The 25,115-nt window shown below is 33.5% G+C and overlaps 1 protein-coding gene across 1 annotated transcript; it reads left to right on the forward strand.

Annotated features, from left to right (window-relative positions):
- Positions 1-2,083: 2,083 nt before the first annotated feature.
- Positions 2,084-19,505, forward strand: LOC141405358 (saccharopine dehydrogenase-like oxidoreductase). The gene is made up of 7 exons (XM_073989595.1): positions 2,084-2,488; positions 2,568-2,693; positions 17,357-17,591; positions 17,934-18,126; positions 18,270-18,416; positions 18,487-18,825; positions 19,077-19,505. The coding sequence occupies exons 1-7, from the start codon at positions 2,366-2,368 to the stop codon at positions 19,177-19,179; spliced, it is 1,266 nt and encodes a 421-aa protein (XP_073845696.1). The 5' UTR covers positions 2,084-2,365; the 3' UTR covers positions 19,180-19,505.
- Positions 19,506-25,115: the final 5,610 nt, after the last annotated feature.

The following is a 25,115-nucleotide window of genomic DNA, read 5'->3' on the forward strand; positions in this document are numbered from 1 at the left end:
GTAGAACAAGTGCATGCAAACCCATGAAAGAATTTAAAAATTTTCATTCAAAACTTCACGCCAGATAAATAAATAACATTGTACAGACAGCTATCCGCGAGGAGTTAGCCCTAGTAAGTTCAACAAGCCTATACGAATCTGGAAAACGAAAAGTAGCTACTAGCATTTGCTTCTCCAGAAAGGGGTAGCTCAAAAGGGTTAGGTTAGCATGCGTCCTAAATTATCATGGAGAAATCATCTCAGAAATTTGAAAAAAACCATGCACCTTCATTTACTCGCTACTGTCGCAGTGAAAGATCAAGTGAGGCCTCAGCGCCAAAACCCTAACCCACATGCCCAAAAAAATTAAACTGACTATAAAGATCTAACCGGAGCTTTTTAAAAAAACTACTAAAAAACTCCATATTGCATTGTATACCAATAGATTATACTACCTGCTAAAATAATGCAATACGCAGTTTTTTAGTATTTACATATTTCTAAAGGTTTCGGTTAAATCTTTATAGTCAGTTTGATTTTTTTTTTTTAAATTACAGCATGATTGATGGTAAAGTTGGAAATTCAGTATCGTCTTGTACATCATCACAGACAGGCTATTTATGGGGCTAAACCAATGGAGATGAACAACATCTGCAAAATATAAGTGAATCCTATTATCTTATCATGGATAAGATTCTTTGAATGCATATTACGTACATATACATATCATATAAACAGAATATTAAGAAATGGCAACCACGTGGAGAAGAAAATAAAAAAAAAGTTGCAGATAGGAAGAAATATATTCAACAAAAGTTTAAAGAGGACCTTAGCTTGCTTGTAGATTTCCCAAGACAGCAGACCGGAAACACAAATAATGGCAATACTACAGAAAATTTTTTTAGAAATGTCGAAAAGTCTTCCGATATTACGAGGTTTTCATGTAATATTAGAATGCATATGTAAATAGTGGCCGTAAAATTAATCCAGAAAAATTTGAAAAATATTTTAATAAAACACTAGATATACATATATGTATTTAAATGACTATTTTTGGTATCCAATGCCTGTGAGTGTGCATAAAGTTCTCTGCCATGGAAAGTCAATTATTGACTCCTGCATTCTTCCGATCGAAGAATTATAATTCTTCACATATATGTGAAGAACCCGAGGAAGCAAGGAATAAGCAAAGTAGGAAGTATCGCGAGCTTTTTACTAGAAAATATTCCCAAATTTAGTGAAATACGGACCTAAATGTATTGGAGTTATTAGACTAATCCAATCCAATACTCCAACAAAAAACTTGATGTTATTTATATAATAAAAATAATTCTGCAAATTGTTTTTAGAACATTTTCTATTCACTGGCAATAATTACCCAATAACTCGAATGGGGGACCCCTCGTATGGGGGCTATAGCCAAACGTGAATCCGCGTTGCTAATATTTCACAAAGACGTTTTCTTTCTAAGAAGAACATAAAATGCCAAAATACAACCAAATAGGTTGTAAAATGTGATGGAACCATTAAAATATGTCATATCGGTCGGTGCCATTTAATAGGGGCTACACCAAAGTGCGAACCTATGTTGGAAATATTTTGTACACAAGTTTTCTATCCACTGTAACTTCCATATACCAATTTGCAGCAAAATCGATTGAAAAATAAATCTGAAATGTAAATACGGGCACCGCTTTTACACGAGCTCTATGGGAAACGGCGGGTCTATGTGGCCCATATTAAGCCCCATAGTACCCACTAATATAAGAAACATTTGTGCAAAATTTTGGTAAAATAGTACGTCCTTTACATAAAAAGTTATTAGTAAAGTTCCACTAAATTGCTCATACTTCGCACTGTTGGTTGGGTGGAAAATTAAATAAAATTCTAGGTTTTATTTTCATTTAATCAAAACTGATCAAAAATCCCATCAACATAACATAAAAACCCTAAATCAACAGATTTGAACGTTGACCTTTCAAATGTTAAACGCTATGCACAATGCATTATTGCTAAATTATCGTGGGGAAATTTCTACAAATCACTCTCTCTCTCGCCCAATCATCGCTTAACTAAAAACCAACGGAAAGTTTACACAATATGTATTATGCTCACAACTTTTCATCTCCCCCTGCAGTTGTGTGGAACCATTCATAGATAGACTTTGAGTCAAAGTTTTTGACTATGCAACTAACAACAACTCAAAAAGCTCTCTTATACATAATGCACATACTACGTGGTTTTTAGGAAATAGACAGACCATCGTCAATTTAACAACAATAGTTGAAAAACAAAAAATTTAGTTATTTTTATACTCTTCATTTGATAACAACAACCGACCGTCCGATTGGAGGTTAGACGCGACGCGAGTGAACTTTAATAGGCAATGAGTGTGAAGAAATTGGACGCTATAATTTTTGGAGCCACCGGTTTTACCGGACAAGTGGTTGTCGAAGATGCCGTGGACATATTAAAGGATTTCAAATGGGGTATTGCTGGAAGGAACGAAGTAAAATAAATGGAAACAAATTGAGTTGAAATTTAACAAAACAAAAGCCCCTAATTCATGTTCCCTTCTTCTGTTGTAGTCTAAACTGAAAGACGTTTTGGTAAAAGTCGGTAAACGTACCCAACAAGATTTGAGTAATATTCCCATTATTTTGGCTGATGTAAACGATCAAAAGTCAATTGAAGATATGGCTAAAAAGTGCAAAGTAAGTGAATAATTTATAACGTTATCTTTCACAAATGGCTATTGTGAAGAGCCTATTGGGAAATAATTTTTTTTTGATAATTCATGATTACTTGCGAATTTCATGTATTTACTACATGCATACATGTATACAGTGAGCGTCAAAAATAAATTTAGGTTGTGAATCAAAGTTCAGAAAAACAAGTAAAAAAGCATCAGTCGGCTTTGCCGACAGAGATATACCCTCAGCCTGTGTGGGTTGAAATACTTTTTTTCCCAAAAAAACTTATGTATTTAGGGGGGTTGGCCGTATGCACCGACAAAAGTGTGGATAGGATTAAAGCTCAAAAATTTGCAGGGAATATCGATAGATAGGGCTTCTTTATCACACTAGCCTGCGAAAAACATAATATAGCTATTTTCGGTAATACATTCGGTTTTTTTTACACCTTTCGGGCTGTTTTCTCGAGAAGTATGGACTTGCCCCTGAAAAAAACTGTACTGCCGTAATTGAGGCAGCGAATGCAAGTTGCTTCAACAAAAATCAAAGTGATTCGAGAGCAGGTTTTTAAGTGAATTTATCCAAAATTTTGTGTGTGAGGTACCCGAAGGAGTAGACAAATATAGTCCATGTTCGAACCTGATCTATATTTGGTAGATATTTTAGGATGTGTAAAGTATGGACCAAATCGGTCACTCCCATCAAAAGTTATCGTGTGCACAATTTTTCCGAACATTTTTGAACTCTTGTGGGGGAGGTACATACCTGAAGGAGTTGACCGATATGACTTATCTTCGAACTTAAACTAAGTTCGCACAAAATATTACATAGACCGAATCGGCAGATCCGTTCGAGAGTTATATGGCGCTCCAACCACTACACACGGTGTCATAGGACTTTTTTGTACCTTTCAGGCTATTTTCTCAGGAAGTATGGACTTGCCCCTGGTGAAGCTTATACCGTTATATGGTGGGCAGTGAATGCAACTTGCCACACAAAAAATCAAAGCGATTTGTGAACAGGTCCTAAACTGAACTTTTCCGAAATTTTGTGTGGGAGGTACCCGAAGGAATGGACCGATTGAGTCCATATTGGAACATCATCTAAGTCTGGTAGAAATTTCACGATGTGCAAAGTATGGACCAAATCGGTCCATCTTCGAACTTAAACTAAGTTTGGACAAAATATTTCGAAAACCAAATTTTGGACCAAATCGGTTCATCCGTTCGAGAGTTATCGTGCGCACCAGACAGACAGTTGGACGGACATTGCTAAATCGACTCCAATTTGTCTGAAACACATTTCGTCCAAACATACTTGGGGTCTAAAACAATTATTTTGATGGGGCACATTTTGCCCTATGAAAGTGTATATACCCTTGTTAGCATAAATGCTGAGGGTATAATAATGTATTTGAAGAGTAAAGGTAAGGTCACATTAGGCAAATATTTGCTCAAAAGTGACAAATATTTGTTTGCCACAATTTGACCAGCAAATATTTTTCAAAGGCAAATAAGAAAACAGCTGATTTTGGGAAAACAAAACTATTTGGAAGCAAACAAAAATTTAACCAAATTGCTTTTAATGTGAACACCGTTCAGCAAATATTTTCTTCCTTTTTTGACAAACATTTATTTGGTCTTACAATTTGTTTGTAAGAGCAAACAAGAGCAAACATCTGGTGAAACACATTGTTGTCACATATTAAGGGGCATATGACCATAAAATGACGAAATTTCTTGTAAATATATAATACGAAGTCAATAATTAGTGAATAAAGAAATAAATAAATTGGAGGTGGGGGATTTAAAAAACCAAAAATGTTTTACAATCGATGAATCCGAGTTTCACCCATTCAGAATCCGCGAACTGCTAACATATTCTATATAGTATAATTGAAAATCTATATCCATAAGGTCGACCATAAAAATTAATTTACGTGGAAGCTGTGTTGGCATCAATGTAGAAAAATAGCTAAAAATGGATTGAAGCCAACAAGTTTTTTTATGCTCCCTTCTGATTTCAGGCTTAACCTTACATTTTATAGACATATGCTCAAAGAAAGACTCAAAGAATACTTCATGGGCAATGTGATACTAGTGTATCATTTTTCGATATATCCACTGCATCCACCTAAAATTGATGCTGACATTTTGAAGCCGGAATTTTGGGGTTTTTCAAAAAAACCTATTTTTTTGAGTTTAAAATTTACAAGTGTTATTCAATTTCCTTTGTACCCCGCGTGAATTTAGTTTTTTTACGCGACGGATCTAATGTGACCTTCCGCGATCGAATCCATCGACTAAAACCGCGGATATAGATACCTTGAAATACGAAAATCGGCAAAAATGTATTTTGACGAATCGGCGTATTAAACCGCGATTTTCTTTAACATCTCTTACATAAATGGAATTCTTTATACGCGATTTTACCAAAAATAGAATGTGGAGGCACATCCGCGGTTCGTGAAGAATCTGTTTGAAATAGGTGTATATAGACATATTTTTGATGGGTGCTACTGAAACCGGATGCGCATCAAAAATGGTGGGTTTTAGAAAAACGCAAAATCTCATTACAATAGTAATTGTGACGTAATTATTGGTAGTGGTTATAATTGTACTGCTACGCGGATTTAGTTTTGTTATTTATACATCCAATACTGTCTTGAAAACAACAACCGACGTTTTAATCCCGATTATCTGTCAACTTTAATAAATCAGTACAAAAAATCTTCTTTCTTTTAAAAATATTACCGTGGCAAGCTGTAAATAGCTGCGGTAAAATGTCAATTTTTTCGAAAAATTTTGAAGAAGCCAAACAAAGTGCCGCATATTGAATTTGACACTGTTTTTTATTTAGTTATTATTGTTATACATGCATTTTTATTTATACGCCCAATACACAAACTTCACAAACTTCACCAACTAATTTTACAAAAAGCGCGATTTTTTTATAAAAAAATTTAATTTTCATAAGTCAATACAAAAAACTTCGTTTTCTATGTTTAAAAACATTATCTTGATAACCTGTATATTATTTTCATTAATAGAAAACGTTTTCATGGTAAACTGTCTTCACCCTTTTGGTTGAAATACTACGTTGACAACATTTACAAAGACATAAATACAACTAAAGGTAAGGTCACATTAAGGTAAGGTCACATTAGGCAAATATTTGGTACAAATTCGTTTTCCCATATTTGCCCAAACAAATGTGAATTTCATACAAAATTTTATTTGTGTTCACATTACAGACAAATATTTGACACATTTTGTTTGTTCAAACAGTGACAAATAACGAAATGGGCAAACATGTTTGCCGTGTGTTCACATTTGAAGAGATATTTTCACCCAGAAATTGTTTGAGCAAACTGCCAGCAAATATAAAATTATTTGGACGAGAAAAAGAGAGAAATAATAAAAATGGCGTTGTGTTTATTGTTTGTTGTGGAGAAGGCAAATCAAAGACCACATGTTTGGCAATGAGTGCCTTGTCGGAATCAGTTCATTTGTGTATTGTTGCGAATGTATGTGAATTATGGCACATTGTGCCTTGGAAAATTATTTTTATAAACAGCTTTCAATTTTGTTTATTATGAATTCATATTTGTATTTAAATGTTGTCAACGTAGTATTTCAACCAAAAGGGTGAAGACAGTTTACCATGAAAACGTTTTCTATTAATGAAAATAATATACAGGTTATCAAGATAATGTTTTCAAACATAGAAAACGAAGTTTTTTTGTATTGACTTATGAAAATTAAATTTTTTTTATAAAAAAATCGCGCTTTTTGTAAAATTAGTTGGTGAAGTTTGTGTATTGGGCGTATAAATAAAAATTCGTGTATAACAATAATAACCAAATGAAAAACAGTGTCAAATTCAATATGCGGCACTTTGTTTGGCTTCTTCAAAATTTTTCGAAAAAATTGACATTTTACCGCAGCTATTTACAGCTTGCCACGGTAATATTTTTAAAAGAAAGAAGATTTTTTGTACTGATTTATTAAAGTTGACAGATAATCGGGATTAAAACGTCGGTTGTTGTTTTCAAGACAGTATTGGATGTATAAATAACAAAACTAAATCCGCGTAGCAGTACAATTATAACCAATACCAATAATTACGTCACAATTACTATTGTAATGAGATTTTGCGTTTTTCTAAAACCCACCATTTTTGATGCGCATCCGGTTTCAGTAGCACCCATCAAAAATATGTCTATACACACCTATTTTAAACAGATTCTTCACGAACCGCGGATGTGCCTCCACATTCTATTTTTGGTAAAATCGCGTATAAAGAATTCCATTTATGTAAGAAATGTTAAAGAAAATCGCGGTTTAATACGCCGATTCGTCAAAATACATTTTTGCCGATTTTCGTATTTCAAGGTATCTATATCCGCGGTTTTAGTCGATGGATTCGATCGCGGAAGGTCTCATTAGATCCGTCGCGTAAAAAAACTAAATTCACGCGGAGTACAAAGGAAATTGAATAACACTTGTAAATTTTAAACTCAAAAAATAGGTTTTTTTGAAAAACCCCGAAATTCCGGCTTCAAAATGTCAGCATCAATTTTAGGTGGATGCAGTGGATATATCGAAAAATGATACACTAGTATCACATTGCCCATGAAGTATTCTTTGAGTCTTTCTTTGAGCATATGTCTATAAAATGTAAGGTTAAGCCAGAAATCAGAAGGGAGCATAAAAAACTTGTTGGCTTCAACCCATTTTTAGCTATTTTTCTACATTGATGCCAACACAGCTTCCACGTAAATTAATTTTTATGGTCGACCTTATGGATATAGATTTTCAATTATACTATATAGAATATGTTAGCAGTTCGCGAATTCTGAATGGGTGAAACTCGGATTCATCGATTGTAAAACATTTTTGGTTTTTTAAATCCCTCACCTCCCATTTATTTATTTCTTTATTCACTAATTATTGACTTCGTATTATATATTTACAAGAAATTTCGTCATTTTATGGTCATATGCCCCTTTTTAATATGTGACAACAATGTGTTTCAGCAGATGTTTGCTCTTGTTTGCTCTTACAAACAAATTGTAAGACCAAATAAATGTTTGTCAAAAAAGGAGGAAAATATTTGCTGAACGGTGTTCACATTAAAAGCAATTTGGTTAAATTTTTGTTTGCTTCCAAATAGTTTTGTTTTCCCAAAATCAGCTGTTTTCTTGTTTGCCTTTGAAAAATATTTGCTGGTCAAATTGTGGCAAACAAATATTTGTCACTTTTGAGCAAATATTTGCCTAATGTGACCTTACCTTAAGACTAGACAAAATGCATGCAACAAAAAAATGTTTACGAAACTTTGTATAGAAACATTACCCTTAACAGGTTGCAGTTAATTCAAAATCGCAGCCAAGGAGGAACATTTCATATAATGGTATCAGAAACGAAATTTATGAATTCAAGGATCTATTCAAGAATAATTCTATGTCAATTGGATCGGTAAATTGGGTTAAATACGTAAAAATGTATAAAAGAAAAAATGTTATATCACCATATCGTGATATAACATTATGTTAAATTCAAAAGCCATTCACTGAAGAATGATAACAAACAAAATGTCTTATCTTGTTGTATTTATGTCTTTGACATTTAAATACAAATATGAATTCATAATAAACAATATTGAAAGCTGTTTATAAAAATAATTTTCCAAGGCACAATGTGCCATAATTCACATACATTCGCAACAATACACAAATGAACTGATTCCGACAAGGCACTCATTGCCAAACATGTGGTCTTTGATTTGCCTTCTCCACAATAAACAATAAACACAACGCCATTTTTATTATTTCTCTCTTTTTCTCTCTCTATTTTTCTCGGCCAAATAATTTTATATTTGATGGCAGTTTGCTCAAACAATTTCTGGGTGAAAATATCTCTTCAAATGTGAACACACGGCAAACATGTTTGCCCATTTCGTTATTTGTCACTGTTTGAACAAACAAAATATGTCAAATATTTATCTGCAATGTGAACACAAATAAAATTTTGTATGAAATTCACATTTGTTTGGGCAAATATGGGAAAACGAATTTGTACCAAATATTTGCCTAATGTGACCTTACCTTTACTTTAGAAAATAATGGCCTGTTTCACTAAGACAATTCGAATACGAATTTGTTCGAACTACTGCCAAACTTGTGTTTTTTTGAAAAATATTTGATTTATTTTTGTTTTCAATCAACAAACATTTTCTACAATAACAGGAGTTTGGTAGTAATTCGAACGAATTTGTATTCGAATCGTCTTAGTGAAACAGGCCATAAATGAAGAGTGAAAATTATAGCTTCGTTCCCGTACTTTTTAATGGTAAAACTCGTAACTGAAATAGTTCGGGAACGGACAAATTGAAAATACGTCAAAAATACTGGAACAAATGTCAAAGTCGGCGTATCAGCCAATCAGACGCCGGCAACCATGTTACTATTTTTTTACTCGCCCAAATTTGTCGTGTAAAAAGTTTTTAAAGAGAGCATCATTCAGCGCCATTTTTGTTTAAAGAGAAGTGAACATTTTACAACTTTTTTGTGTACGGGAACGCTTTTTCGAGTAAAATGTGTAAAAGTCGTAAAAATTGTAAAAACTTTTTAGTTCTGGAACACAGCTTATGACTCAAAATTTGATTTGAGTAAGATGTAAAAGATCAAAAGTCAATTGAAGATACGGCTAAAAAGTGCAAAGTAATTGAATAATTTATAGCTATTGTGAAGAGCCTATTGGGAAATAAATTTTTTTGATAATTCATGATTACTAGTGAATTTGATAATTTATGATTACTAGTGAATTTCACAATAATAATATGTATTTACTTCATGCATACATGTATACAGTGAGCGTCAAAAATAAATTTAAGTTGTGAATCAAAGTTCAGAAAAATAATGTATTTGGTGAGTTAGTTTAGAAAATAAAGGAAGAGTGAAAATTATTACTCAAAATTTTATTTGAGTAATATTCCCATTATTGTGGCTGATGTAAAGATCAAAAGTCAATTAAAGATATAGCTAAAAAGTGCAAAGTAAGTGACTACTTTATAAAATACTCATTCCCAAGTGGCTATTGTGAAGAGTCTATTGGAAAATAAAATGTTTTTAATAATTAACTGATTACTAGTGAATTTCACAATAATAACATGTATTTACTACATGTATACATTGAGCGTCAGAAATAAATTTAAGTTGTGAATCAAAGTTCAGAAAAATAATGTATTTGAAGAGTTACTTTAGAAAATAAATGAAGAGTGAGAATTATGACTCAAAATTTGACGCGTCAGAAAAGTTTATAATTTACAATTTAAATTTAGTAAATAGCAAGAAATGTTTCATTATTAACATTTTATCAAAATTTGGCTTTTAAAAATAAATGCAAAGTATAAAGTTTATCTTCACGTCTTTGTTGTTGCGAATTTCATAAAAGCAATATTTAGTGGCCTCTTTCTCGAATTCAAATTTGTTCGAATTACTACCAAACACCTCTTATTCAAAAAACAAAACAAACAAAAAATGATTGAAAGCAAAAGTGAATCAAATATTAAAAAAAACCAGAAATTTGGTAGTAGTTCAAACGAAATTGAATTCAAATCGTCTTAAACTAAGGTCACATTAGGCAAATATTTGCCCCAACGACCCGACCGGTAGAGTTGTGTAGTTCCGGAACGAACTAGTTCAAAGGAACTATTCCGAATAAGGAACTATAGTTCCATATCTAGCTCGTGTTTTTATAAAGTCCCTTTAGCATATATAGTTCCTTTTGTTCATCTCGTTCCTTTTTCGTTGTGTTAAGTTTTCAGATTCTGCCACATTGGCAAATAAACGTAAATGACATGCGCGTTACATCGCGGCGATTCATTTATTATTATTATATCAATTCCACCACACGATAATTCAGAAAGATTCATAGAACTATATCGCTCTCGGAACTATTTGGAACGAAGGAAACAAAAAAGAACGATAATTCAGATAGATTCATGGAACTATATCGCTCTCGGAACTATTTGGAACGAGGAAAACAGAATGAACTATGAAACAGAAAGATTCATTGAACTATATCGCTCTCGGAACTATGGAACTATATTGAGGAACTAGTTCCTTTTGGGAAAAGGAACTAAAAAGATCGATCCGCTGTGGGAACTAGATTTCCCAACTCTACCGACCGGTGGTGTGGACTTACTGAGAGCAAGTGAGCGTAAATAATACATTGAAATTTATAATCACTTGCTTTAAGTGAGCGCACACTGCCAGTCGCTGGAGCAAAAATTTGCCTAATGTGACATTACCTTTAGTGAAACAGGCCATTCAGGTATGTGAAGAAACCCGAATCGACTCGATTTGCTGAATCGAAATGGTACAGTATATTCGGGGTGCCATTGATGATATACATATGGTAAAAACCAAAAATGTTTTACAATCGATGAATCCGAGTTTCACCCTTGAAGAATTCGCGAACTATAAACATATTCTATAGAGTATGACTGTCATTCTTTAGAATGAAGGGATTTAGGAGGGATCCCATAATATGGACCATTAATATTAATTTTTGTGGAAGATGTGTTGGCATCAATGTAGAAAAATGGGTAAAAATGGGTTGAAGCCAACAAGTTTTTTCTATGTTCCCTTCCGATTAATGGCTTAACCTTACATTTCATAGACCTATGCCCACAGAAAGACTCAAAGAATTCTCCATGGGCAACATGATACTAGTGTATGATTTTTCGATATATATCCACTGCATCCACATAAAATTGATGCTGACATTTTGAATCCGGAATTTCGGGGTTTTTTGAATTTTTTTAATAATCCGGACGCGCAACATGATAATATTCAAAACTCATAATAGGATTATAGAACTCGTGATTTTACATCGTTTAATGTAATCGTACAATTTTGTGAACGCGAACAGATGTGAAACCAGAATTTTTCCTTAACCTCTATACCAAAAATTGTAGAGGTGCTCGCAAAAAAATTTTTTAATTTTTTTCAAACGGAATTGCAAAAGAATTTTGTTTTTTACCATATATAGTTTTGCTTCACAAACGCCCCATATTTGAACATTTTTATAATCTGATTGCTTGAGTGGAGTATTCCCCCATTGGCTCAACTTCATTTATTACCCTCTATTACAGAGAGTTATGTTTTTCAAAACGAACTGACAGTGTTGCAAAATTTTACTGATCGCTACCAATATCATGCTTTTCATCCCGGCGAAGGGAATTATCAATTGGCTTCTCAGTTTTTGAAATGATGCCTTTTTAGCGAAAAACCGAACTTTTTAAGTGTCTAGTATTCCCATATGAATGAGATCACACTCACTTTTCGGCTTTTCCAAAGAAACACCAAAATCAAAATATTCTGCAACATGTCAGCAGGTATCAACTAAGAATTAATCGAATTCTGTGAGTTGAAAATAACATCACCACAGTTGCCTGTGAGGTTGTTTTTGGAATTTTGTTTTTAACAAATTTCCCTTTGCGCGTGCCTCCGCTGTTTTTTTGTTTGTTTTGTTTATTGTTGAAGATTCAATCTCATTTGATTGTTTGAGTGGAGTATTCCCCCATTGGCTCAACTTTAGAGTTGTGTAGTTCCGGAACGAACTAGTTCCAAGAAACTATTCCGGACAAGGAACTATTGGAACTATATCCGGCTCTTTCAATTATATAGTTCCTTTAGTTCATATAGTTCCAGCCGTGCATATAATTCCTTTCATTTATATAATTCATTTTCTTTCTTCGATCTTTCTCGTTCGATTCCTTCATCATTCAGATGTGCCACATTGTTAAATAAACGTAAATCACATCCTCGTTACATTGCTGCAATTTATTTATTTGTATGTCAATTAATCCAACAAAAGATGAAAACAAAAAGAAAGAGAAAGATTCGTTAAACTACTTCACTCTCGGAACTATTTGGAATGAAGGAAAAAAAGAACGAGGAACGAGAAAGATGCATTGAACTATATCGGTCTTGGAACGAAGGAAATCGACAGAACGATGAAAGAGAAAGATTCATGGAACTATATCGCTCTCGGAACTATTTGGAACTATATTAAGGAACTAGTTCCTTTTGGCAAAAGGAACTAGAAAGATCGATCCGCTCCAGGAACTATATTGCCCAACTCTACTCAACTTTATTTATTACCCTCTATTACAGAGAGTAATGTATTTCAAAACGAACTGACAGTGTTGCAAAATTTTACTGATCGCTACCAATATCATGATTTCATCCCGGCGAAGGGAATTATCAATTGGCTTCTCAGTTTTTGAAATGATGCCTTTTTAGCGAAAAAACGAACTCTTTAAGTGTCTAGTATTCCCATATGAATGAGAATCACACTCACTTTTCGGCTTTTCCAAAAAAACACCAAAATCAAAATCATTTTTATAATCCATTTTCAACTTCTATAAAATATTCACCAAAATTCTAACTACACGATTTCGATTTTTGGGAAACGACTCGAATCGTTTTCCCATCACATTCCTGATTAACCCCCTGTTTTTTGCAACAATTTGTATTCTTTTCACACGAATTGTCCAATTTCGTAGATCGATTTTTATGGAGGAACTTTTTTTTTTTAAGGAGGAACTCTTAACTATATAAGGAAGGCGTGTACGCAAAATTAGATCTGTATGTCATCAGGAGGCTGAGCTATGGATGCCTAAATTATTACGAATATAGACGAACGAACAAAAAGTAGTTACAAAAACAGGGGGTAAGTTGTCAATTTCATTCGATATCACAAAGGAAATATTTCGAGGTTCCTGAGGCTGAGCTATGGACGAAGGAAATATTTCGAGGTTCCCAACTTTTTTAATGAAAAAACACAGGAAATTCAAATTGAATGGAAAATGTTTATTATAATTTGAAAGAACATCTCTCGCATTTATTTTTTCAGTTGATATCTATCAACGTCTACGTCATAGAAGGTCTATCCGTAGAGTCCAATTTTCGATGATTCGTTCGAAAATTTCGACTTGAAACTGACAAATGACTCGCGTTATGTTTTGTCCCAATTCCTGAATCGAAGTGGAGTTGTCCGCTTATACTTTAGACTTTACATATCACCACAGAAAATGTATAAAGGTGTGATATCACACGATCTTGGTGGCCAATCAGCTGCCCAAAACAAGTCTGCTCATTGAAGTGATTGATGTCATGTGGGGGAAGTTAAAACCCAAAATGTCGTTGATATCATGAGCTTCATTTTCAGGCTTCAAATAGTCGACTATCATGGCACGATCACTTTTAAAAAATATGAACAGTTATTTTTTCTGGATGAAGTGACACCTCTTGAATCTATATAGGTTGCTCTTAAGGCAAATGCGACTACTTTCCTTCTTAACATATAAATTATCCCAGAAATGGGCCTTATCGCTGAACGAAAATTGTTTCGAAACACATTCCTCAAAGAACGTGAATTTTCGTAATAAAGTTGAACGATTTGCAAATCGTTCAGTCGTAAGTCTGAATAAGATGAGAGCATGATATTCAAACTTAATTTCAATAGGCTTCTTACCCTCTGGGGCCACCATCAACTCCCAAAAACGATCTGAAAATTACGAGAACATGCCAATGGGTCTGCAAAAACATTAATCATCAAAGCATGTCTATCTTTAAATCTGTCTTTAAAATTTCTTGCAAATATGGTATAAGTAAAGAGGTAGATTTAAATGAAAAAAATCTATAGAACCCTTGTTTTTCTTGAATTCCTAAAACTTCAAAATAAAAGCAACAAGTGGGTTTGTTTACAATGCATTTTTGAGCATTTTATAAAAAACGCGAAAAATGAATGAAGAGTTAAGTTTTCTCCACATAATCGAGTTGTGAGTATGATAAACTGATTGTTTCAATGCAAATCTCACCAATTTCTTCCATACAAATGGTCTAAAAACAATTTTAAAAATCATTGAATTCGATTGTTTTTAAAATTGTTTGGCATATTATTCAAACACCACACACACATACACAGTTTGTTTATATTGTTTTGAAGTTTTAGGCATACTCAAATGAAAAAATTTAAATTGACATAAAGCTTTGGCTAACCTTTCTTATTAAACCATGCCTTCCTCCTTTGTTGATTTAAGAGGCATAATTTCTAATTGAAAGCATCATGGGAATGCAATAGTTCGGATATGTTTTTGTATATTCCTTGTAGGACAAGTTCAACGTATTCATGTGGTTTGAAGTACATATCTATAGCAAATTCTAAAAGGAAATTAGGGTATTCAAGAGCAGCAATAAAACCCATGTTTTTTGACAGTGCTTCAGATTTTAAAAACAACAATAAAAAATGCCACAAATTTTCTACGCGTATTGGCATTGTGACCTCCTCGTAGCCAATTAATTATTTTCACTGCTAGTCCCATTATGTCCGGCAGATTTTTTGCGAAAAGGGGCTGTTGATGGATGACTCAGTGTATCATGAAGACATTAAATCCATATAGAAATAAATAAATGTGCCGTAAAATATTAGTTTTCCCCAGTGAGAAATGCTGCAGCGTCCGTAAAACTTGAAGACACCTTTGGAATGCTTCAAATATTGCATTACCCGCCATAAAATGATTTCAGTTCCAATTTTTTTTTCAAACTCAGTAAAAAAATTGTCAACGGTTCTAATGCAAATGATCCTTTGACTTGTCTAAGCAAACATATATCGGCCCTGTTCAACCAAAGCGTAGTAAATTAAAATTTTGAAATTTTTACTTTTTATTAAAAAATAAAAAATAATGATCAACTCAATCAACTGTAGAAAATCTCACATTATTTTGTCTACTATTTCGTCAAAAAATACCGTTATGCCACTCTTCATCCTTAATTTTAAAGTTTTCTTTAAGTTTAAATATTCTTTGTTTTCGCTCTTTTCCATGATGAAATAATAAGGTGGCGTAAAACGACCAGCTGATTGGTTTCAATCTGTCAAATTTTTTGTTATTGTGAATAAATTGTATGAAAACGTAAACAAACATTTTGACATATTGAAGAATTTTCCGCCAAAAATGAGTTGTTGTTGTGCTACTTACGTGACCTGTTAAATAGATCTTGCTCTTTTCCCTGAATTAAAATATATTCTACGGGAAAATTATAATGACAATTGTAAAACATGGCATTCGGCTTCGTTGAAAATCTTGATATTATGCAAATATACTCGTATCTTCCCTCAGCATATTTTCTATACAATGCTTCGTCTGCACATCAAAAATAACTGGACTTAAGTACAGTACACATTGTCAGTTTTGAATGACGATTTTTTGCAATTATCGATAACTGTCCAATCGTCCAGCAACCACAAAATATTTTGTGGTTGCATGATGAATGACAAAAATGAACGGCCACACTAGCAAGCAACAACAAAGCTGTCATTCAAAACTGACAATGTGTACCCAGCTTTAATAGTGTTCGGCTTTTATCGGTTAGAGTTGTGTAGTTCGCGAACTAACTAGTTCAATTGAACGACTCACCTCAAAGAACGACTGAACTAGATCACTCGAAGTCGTTCTTTATAGTTCAGTAGTTCAGTAAAAGAACGAAAGAAATGTCAGCTGTTTCAACCGGCGTTTGCACCATACAATTTGTCTTCAAACTCTGATTTACTAACACATACATACATTTGTCAGCTGTCCATCATTTTTTCACAGACAGTATGGTTAACAAATTTTTGACATTTTTGTAAAACAAGTGAGATAATAATGGAAATGTGTTGAAAACAAAAGAACATGAACAAAAACAAAAACAAAATATGTGAACGGAAAACAAAAACAAATCGACGATTTTCATTCATAATTTGACAACTGTTTTTGCAGTCGTCTAGACGCCTACGTCACACAGGCAAGTTTTGGGTTTTTGACAATTAATACATGTACTCAACAGTCCTGTCATGTGTAAACGCAGGGTAAGACAATTACATTTTGCTAGTTTTTCTCAACCGAAGAGTGCAAATTTGTTCTTAGGAAGTAATATGTCTGAAAACAGAAAATATAGTGGAATTTGGATGCAATTTAAGGAAAATGAATCTAAAAGAGCGACATGCAAGTATTGCCCCACATCCTTGAGTACTGCTGGAGGGTACATTGGCAATTTAAGTAGACACCTGAAGACAAAGCATCATCATATTCCTTTGGTGGTGAAAAGGCAGTAACCGCCTCTTCAAACGGCAGCAAACACACAGGACTCTGAACTTGGAATCTGACGCGGTTGGAGTAGAATTGCCAAGTACAAGCTCTCAACATCTGGAGACCGCCTCCTATGAAAAAGCTTGAAGAAATAGATAGGCAAAATGGTAGCAAAAGGTCATCATGCGCTACACATAGTTGATGAGCCAGAATTCAAAAAAAAATAATAGCACTTGTGTCACACTGTCCTGGATATACTCTACCAACGAGAAAAACACTCTCCCAATTCATTATCAACAGTTTATAGGATCTTCGGCCAACTTTATGGTAATGTGCAACATTTTAGAGAGTTTTATTGCAAAGTGCTTGCTGAACGACGAACTGAACTACTGAATTAAAAGAACGAACTAGTTCAATCAAAAGACCTGAGCTAAAAAGATCGATCAGCTAAACGAACTAGAATGCACAACTCTATTATCGGTGCCTTTACCTAATACACTTTTTCGACCCACTAACTATTCATTAATTTTGTTTCATTACAGATTGTTTTGAACTGCTGTGGTCCTTATCGTTTTTATGGCGAAGTTGTTGTTAAGGCTTGTATTGATGCTGGCACTCATCACGTTGATGTTAGTGGTGAACCGCAATATTTTAACGGAATGCAATTGAAATATAACGATTTGGCTAAGCAAAATGGATCGTATGTCGTATCGACTTGTGCTTTTGAAAGTGTTCCCTCTGAATTGGGTGTTCAATATGCCGAAAAGAATTTTCCAGGTATGTGTTTTTTAAGTCCTGAAGATATTTCAATAATCTTACTCGTTAGTCACACGACATACACTTTTTAAATATTATTGTTTGGAGAGAACGCAGAGAAATGACTTTGCCTCTCCACTCTCCCAAAAATTACAAATTTAACAGTTAGCGCAAGAACATTCTCCTTTCCATTCGCTTTTCGATCATATTATTTCTAGGCGCCCTTCCCGAAGAATTTAGATTTGTTGTCGCCAATATGTCATAGATTACGGTGTTGGAGAGATGTTCAAGCCCCTGACTAAACGCATGTCTAATTTGATGGCAAATGCGATTCAATGAGTAATATTTTGTTTGTTTCTACAGGAACTGTAAATTCAGTGGAACTTTATTGGGAATCCAGAAATAACTCCCAAGACAAGTCGTCGAAAGCAATTCTTCATACTGGCACATGGGAAAGTGCAATTTATGCCATGGCACATGCAAGAGAGATGTTAGCTTTGGAGAAGAAATTAAACAGTGAGAAAATTCCAAGCTTTAGTCCAAAGTTATGGATGAGGTAAGAATTAGTTAATTATATGCAAGTTATAGAGAATCTATCCAAAGAAGAGCATATGTATGCAATTATATTCCTTTGTCGAATTTCGTGTTTTGTGGTTGACACCAATATTTGTTTCCCCTTTTTATCAACATTTCTTGCAGACCTTATGTTCATCAAACCGAGGGTTTAAAAAGCTATTTTGCTCCGTTCCCTGTTACAGACCGTAATGTGGTGCAAAGGTCTCAGCGTTTAGCATATCTGCACGACAACAAACGTCCAATTCAATTTGAAATGTATATTGGCATGAAGTAAGTCTTAAGTTTGAAGAAATGTAAAAAAAAATGCTAAAATATATCAACTTAACCCCCATTCCTTTAGATCATTATTAATGGCCCTACTGTTACCGGTCTTTCTGTTATTCGCTACAATCATGGCCAACATTGGTTTTACACGTAAATTACTCCTGAAATATCCTCATATATTCTCGGGTGGTTTGATGACTCATGAAGGTCCACTTGAAGTAAATAGAAAAGCTACGGAATTCCGTTATACACTCAAGGCAAAGGGATGGACTTCAGATACTCCCCAATCAGCTCCACCCAATAAGGAAATAGTTGTTCGTGTATCTGGCAAAGATCCCGGTTATGGTATTACCAGTTGTGCTTTGTTATTTTGTGCTAAGACTATATTAAAAGAACACAACAAAATGCCCGGAAAGTAAGTAGCAAAATGATAAACAAATATTAACGGCCTGTTTCTCTAAGATGCTTCGAATTCAAATTCGTTCGAATTACTACCTAACTCCTGTTTTGTAGAACAATTTTGTTTAATTGAAAACAAAAATTAGTCAAATACTTTTCGAAAAACCGAAGTTTGGTAGTGGTTTGAACGAATGCGAATCGTCTTAGTGAAACACGGCATAAAAGAAATGTTCAATATTTAATTATGTGTGGTATTTCTTTTTACAGGGGAGGTGTTTTACCACCAGGATTTGCATTTGCCAAAACAAATCTCATGGATGAAATAGGAAGTTACAAAACTGGTTTGAAATTTGAAGTGATTAAACAATAAATTATTTTCAAATTCGAAATGTTATTTTGAAGATTTAACTGAAACCTTTTTAAATAAATTCTAAAAAATTCCATATAGCATTATTTTAGAACGTAGTATTACCTAGTGATATTCAATGCAATATGGTTTTTTTAGTAGTTATTTCAATAGGTTCTGGTTAGATCTTTGATTTTTTGGTGCATGTGGGTTAGGCCGTTTTGGCGTTGAGCGCCTCATTTAAGAACTTGTGATGCATAACCAGAACTTATAACTTGTACTTATTTTATTGCTATTTTTTAATTATATATTTCTCACACAAAATACAAATACAAATACGTTATTGCAAATAATTTTTGTTGAGATTATTGCATTGGAGTAACATTTCATGAATTTTTAGCTTAGTTGTTGCCTAAATCTTAAAGCGTTAGCATCTACTATTTTTTTCTTAAAATGCAAGCAGAAAAAATAGACGCAATTATTTTCGGTGCTACGGGGTTTACGGGTCAAATTGTTGTGGAAAATGCCATTGAAATATTCAATAATTTTAAGTGGGGTATTGCGGGTAGAAATGAAGTCAGTAGACAAATTGATCAATTATTTTGTTTAGGGATTGTTAAGCGAAAATGCAATTCACTTTCTATTACAGTTAAAGATGAAAGAATTATTAGAAAAATTGTCCAAGAGAAAGCAAAAAGATCTAAGTCAAATTCCAATCGTCGTTGCTGATGTTGGTGATCGAAAGTCAATTGAGAATATAAGGTAAATGTAAGGTAAGTTTAGCTAATGGGTTTATTTGCTTATTCTGTCAGAATTACCATAACTGAATATGCAACAGGTTGTACTGTTAATTTGATATTTTGCATCATTAACTAAAAACGCGAAAAATGAATGGGAGTCCACGTTTTCTTTACCGAGTCAGCTTCTGTATATGTTCAAAAGTTTATTTCATCACAATGTTGATGAATTTTCGATTGAATTTAATATGTATAAAATATTTTGTCATATTTTTCAAAACATATGTACATACATATACAATTTATGCATACTGATTTAAAATAATAAGCGAAACAAAAACATTACTGTTTACTATGTCCTACCTTGTAATGATTGTATCATTGTCAATACTCCCACTTGATTATTATGTTTGTTGTCAAATATGTACATTATTATCAAGGCATATTTATATAAGGTAAATGCATGAATTACAACAACTAATGCCATGTTCATACCATCATTTGAATCACGTTGTTCGCTCTCATAATTACGTAAACGAATTAACCCGTTCTTACGACATGGTACACAATTCATAGCAACAAGATTCATATTTTCATAGTTTTTGTTTACTGATTTTAAAGAAAGTTTCAGCCAAAAGACGAGTAAAGTTAATTTATATGAACTGAAAAAATATTTGTCCTTCTTTCAGATATCTATTTAATATTAAATTATATTAGTTTCATTCATGTTTTCTATTTTTTCGCACAATTTTGGTGTTTTCAGTATAATTTCAAATTTTTCTATTTTAAAAATTAACGAGAGAGAGACCTGCCAAAATAACTTCTTGGTATACAGACCACAGTCTATACAGTCGGACACTCAGCCCAAACTAGTTAGCCCTGACTATTTAGTTTGCTGTCAAATACATTATTGTGACATACAAAGGAAATCAAAACACAATAATGAACAATCTATTATGTTTGTTGTCAAAAGTTGTTAACAGAACTCTGAATGACCGACCTTCTGTAGGCCTTGATACAGACTTTCCGGCAGGCATTTGATTTTTGTTTCTAAATTTGTACGCGAATTTGAAACGATGGACAAGAAATGCAAGTGCATGAAGGAGAAGAAGGAGAAGACACAATTTGCTATGATTTGAATATAACTGGTCGTTAAACCGTTTACTTTTCATTCATATTTTGGAGTTTTTCTAAAAATGTTTGGGTTTTTAATAATTTTTTAAATTTTGTATTTTTCCTGTCATAATTAATTTATTTCGATAAATTCTCTCATTTGTTAGAGATGGGACATATTTTATCGTCGTTCTGAGAGTAATTTAAATTGAACAATGTACACAAATCGTTGTTCGTTCTCAATATTTTGTATGGGAAATGAAGTATTACAATGTAATTTGGGGTCGAACAACGAATAGAGAGCGAAACACCGTCAGTCTGAACAAGGCATAACAAAATTACAAAAACAACATTGTTGTTATAGAAAATTGTATGTCAAAGAAAATATTGAATAATAGGGTCGTTCTAAAAATTTTCTCGGGAAAAACATAAATACATTTTGAAATCCTCTAAAATAGAACAAATTTTAATCAAAATGTAAATGTAAAGCATACAGAACTGTCTTAGGTCATTGTTATTACACGTTTACGATGAAAAGAAGTATTTTATGGTAGCACATTTCGAAGTTTCAAATTTCATGAGTAGACCCCTATTACATTTTGAAAACCAAATTTATAAAAAAAAAGTAAAAATATAGCTGATTGTCACTTCTATTATATATTATTAGCGAATGAATTGACGATAGTTCTTTACGATATTGGCGAAAAACATTTTTGGTGGAGTTTCTTTGATCTTTCTGTTATGTACCGTTTACGTCTTTATTTCTTTAAAATTCTCAAAATACCGAAAATCGGGAGGCACCGTTATATGGGGGCTATACCAAAACGTGGACCGATATAGCCCATCATCGAACTGCCTGCAAACAAAAGACGCATCTTCCCAAAATTTCAGCGTCCTATCTCAATTGTTGTGGATGCTAGAGTGATTACCACAGACGGACTGGCATGCATAGATCTACTCAGAATTTTACGCTGATCAAGAATATATATACTTTATAGTGTCGCAAATTATTATTTCTATGAGTTACAAATGGAAAAACAAACTTAATATAACCTCCATACTATGGTGGAGGGTATAAAAATGGTAAACTGGTTCGGGAAATCACTGAAATCTCTTACGCTGAGAACTGTGTACATCATATACCGCGCGGAGGGAAAAGGAAGGTTCAAGCTGAAGGCGTCATCTGGCAGACAAAAAAACAGTGACGCCAAGAATTTAAGGAAGAATAATTAAAGAAATCAACCATATGAAAAGCCAGAAATGTGCTACATAACAACAAGTATTCATTATAAGTGGCTAGGAAAAAGCCATTGCTCTCCCAGCAAAATATAGAGAAGCGGTTCAGATTTGCTACAGAGAACATTTCACGTCCACTGATGAGACGAAAATTATAATATATTATCTCGGTGGACCCCAAATAGAATGGCAAAAACTCATAAAGCTCTGGAAAACAAAAAATTTAATACAAAAATCATGGTATAAACCATGACAAAAATGTAATACATACCGTAAAGTTCGGAAAACTGTCAGTTAGGGTATGGGGTTGCATACAAGCAGAGGCGTTGGTAACATACGGATTTTGGAGGAAACAATGGCAAAGGAGGTTTTTGGATGTTTTAAAAAAAAGATTTAACAAACAGCGTCAAGAAATTTGGGTTTGTTGACCCTAAAAATTCACACAAATTGCAATATAAATACTACCAAGACAACGACCCTAAACATAACTCTTATTTATGAAGGACTTGATGTAATGCAACTGCACCAAAGTCATCGTCACCCCACCTGAATAAAGAAGTCAGAAATAGGTAGCCCAATAATAAGAGCGACTTATTAAACTACACCAAAAAAGAATGGCAAAATACAATTGGAATATGACATTCCGAAACTTATTTATTCAATTCTGAGAGGTTAACAAGTTGATATTTTTGCACGAGGTGGGCATCCGAAACTCTTCCAGGAATACCGTGACTGAAAAGTTGTGGATTTTGCAATTCTTTATTTGACAATACAAGCAATAAGTTGTTTTCCTTTTTGTTACTTTTAAGAATATTTTTAGTAAAATTTAGCTACCTTTTTATTTTATTTTATTTTATTAATAAACATGCATAAGAATTGAACTGTTATCAAATATATTGATAATGTTATTCATTTATACCATTAAAACGTTTTTTTTTTTTAAATTTTGTAATAATTTTGGTTTAATAATTTGTATATATTTTTTGGATTCTCAGACAAATATTTAATGGTGTTGCAGGGTGAAGGGTATAAAAATGAATAATGTGACTAAAAGCTTCTAAATGCCTAAAATAGGGCTTCTATGGGGGCTAGATTTAAACGTGCATTTATAATAACAATGTTCTGTAGGCATGTTTCATACAAATATCCCATCAAAATACCGAAAATCGGGGGTAAGTTCTATGGGACCTACATATATCAAAACGTGTATCTCTACCGACCATTCTCAGAAGGAATGTTTGTACCCACAACGAAGACTAAATACTATATTTCAGCCATTTCGGTTTGATGTTGTGGGAAAATCGGGAGGTAACTTCTATGGGGGCTATACCAAAACGTGTACCTATATATGCCATTTTCAATACCAAAAGTTACATTTGACCAAATTGTATCCTCCTACTTCAGTCCGTTAGGGTTATTTCCACAGATGGATGGACATGGTTACATCGATGTAGAATTTCGAGTAGCTGCAAACGGAATGACAAAATGAATATACCCTCCATTATATGGTGGAGGGTATAAAAATGCTAAACGACAAATGCACCACTCACTCCCACACAACGAACGTTTGCACCATGGTGCAAGAAAGGTGATACAATAATACCAACTGATGTCTTCGACATATTTTTAATCAAAAATAAACAACAAATATTTCTCTGCTTCTTCTTCTTCTTATCTGTGAAGAACATCTTTATATAAGCTTCGCGAAGAATATTTTACCGTTTCTTCTACACTTTGTGGATATTTCGCGCAAAAAAATTTGACAGAAAATGAAGACTTCGGCCTGAATTCGCCCTTTGGATCACCTTCTTAAATTCGCCTTGGTTTGCACGAAACAGTAGAAAAGAGGTTTTGAGACTCTGACATGCACAAAATAGCCAATATTTATAATGGCATGATAACTTTACTACAATCCTAATATCAAAGTTATTATGTTTCACTCTCTCAAGAGAAAAAACATTGAAACAAGTGAGCCAAGGCTATAGTCGGGTAGAGGCCGAATATGTGATACCCTACACCACTACCCCTGTGCATAAGCTTTTGACTGGTAAAATTCAAAATATTAAAATTGGGGTAGCTAAGCGCCTTTGCTCTGAATGTCTTTATTAATACAGGTCAATTTTGTTAAAACGAATTTAAGTACATCGTCAGTACAACTCCAATAAAAAATGGAAAAGTGGGATGTACGCCAACCATCATCTCTGTGAGACTCCCATCAACCCCCAACCGTGAGGATCCGATCAAAATTCCGACCTGTAGTGTGATTGCACAAAAAATGGAAAAAGGGATGCATTACCGACAATTGCGATATCTCTGTTGTTTGACCACCTATGACAGCCTACTTCACATCGTTGTAAAGGTGATATTTTCTACTTTCCTTGTCAAGTTTTGCTTTCGATATATCTCTTATAGAAGACAGATATTCACATTGAAATAAAACGTTGGCCTTTTCTCCAAATAATTTTTTTTCACATTCCGACCCCTGAATAATATCCGTCCATTACCAACATAAATAGGTTTTTTCCTCTGTGGAACCCACATTAACACAGAAAATTTAGACGTGTTGCGTGATTATAAAAAAATTAAAAAAAAAATGGCATTTATTACAGACTATTGATAACTCCGTTATTTGGTCACATACGCCAACCTGCTTTACGTCATTGTAGATATGGGATTTTCTACTTTCATAGTCAGACTTTGCTTTTGGAAGGTCCCCAACCAAAGCTGTGATATTTGTCATTATTATTAAAATCGCAAAAATGAAAAGTTGTGTTCTATTAGCGGCTATTGCGATATCTTCGTTGCTTGACCACCTACGACAACCTACGTTACATCGTTGCAAAGGTGATACAGTAGAACTTCTATAATTCGTAA

This window comes from Musca autumnalis, unplaced genomic scaffold, assembly GCF_047663935.1.
Source record: "Musca autumnalis isolate F117 unplaced genomic scaffold, ASM4766393v1 scaffold_1, whole genome shotgun sequence".
Lineage (NCBI taxonomy): Eukaryota > Metazoa > Arthropoda > Insecta > Diptera > Muscidae > Musca > Musca autumnalis.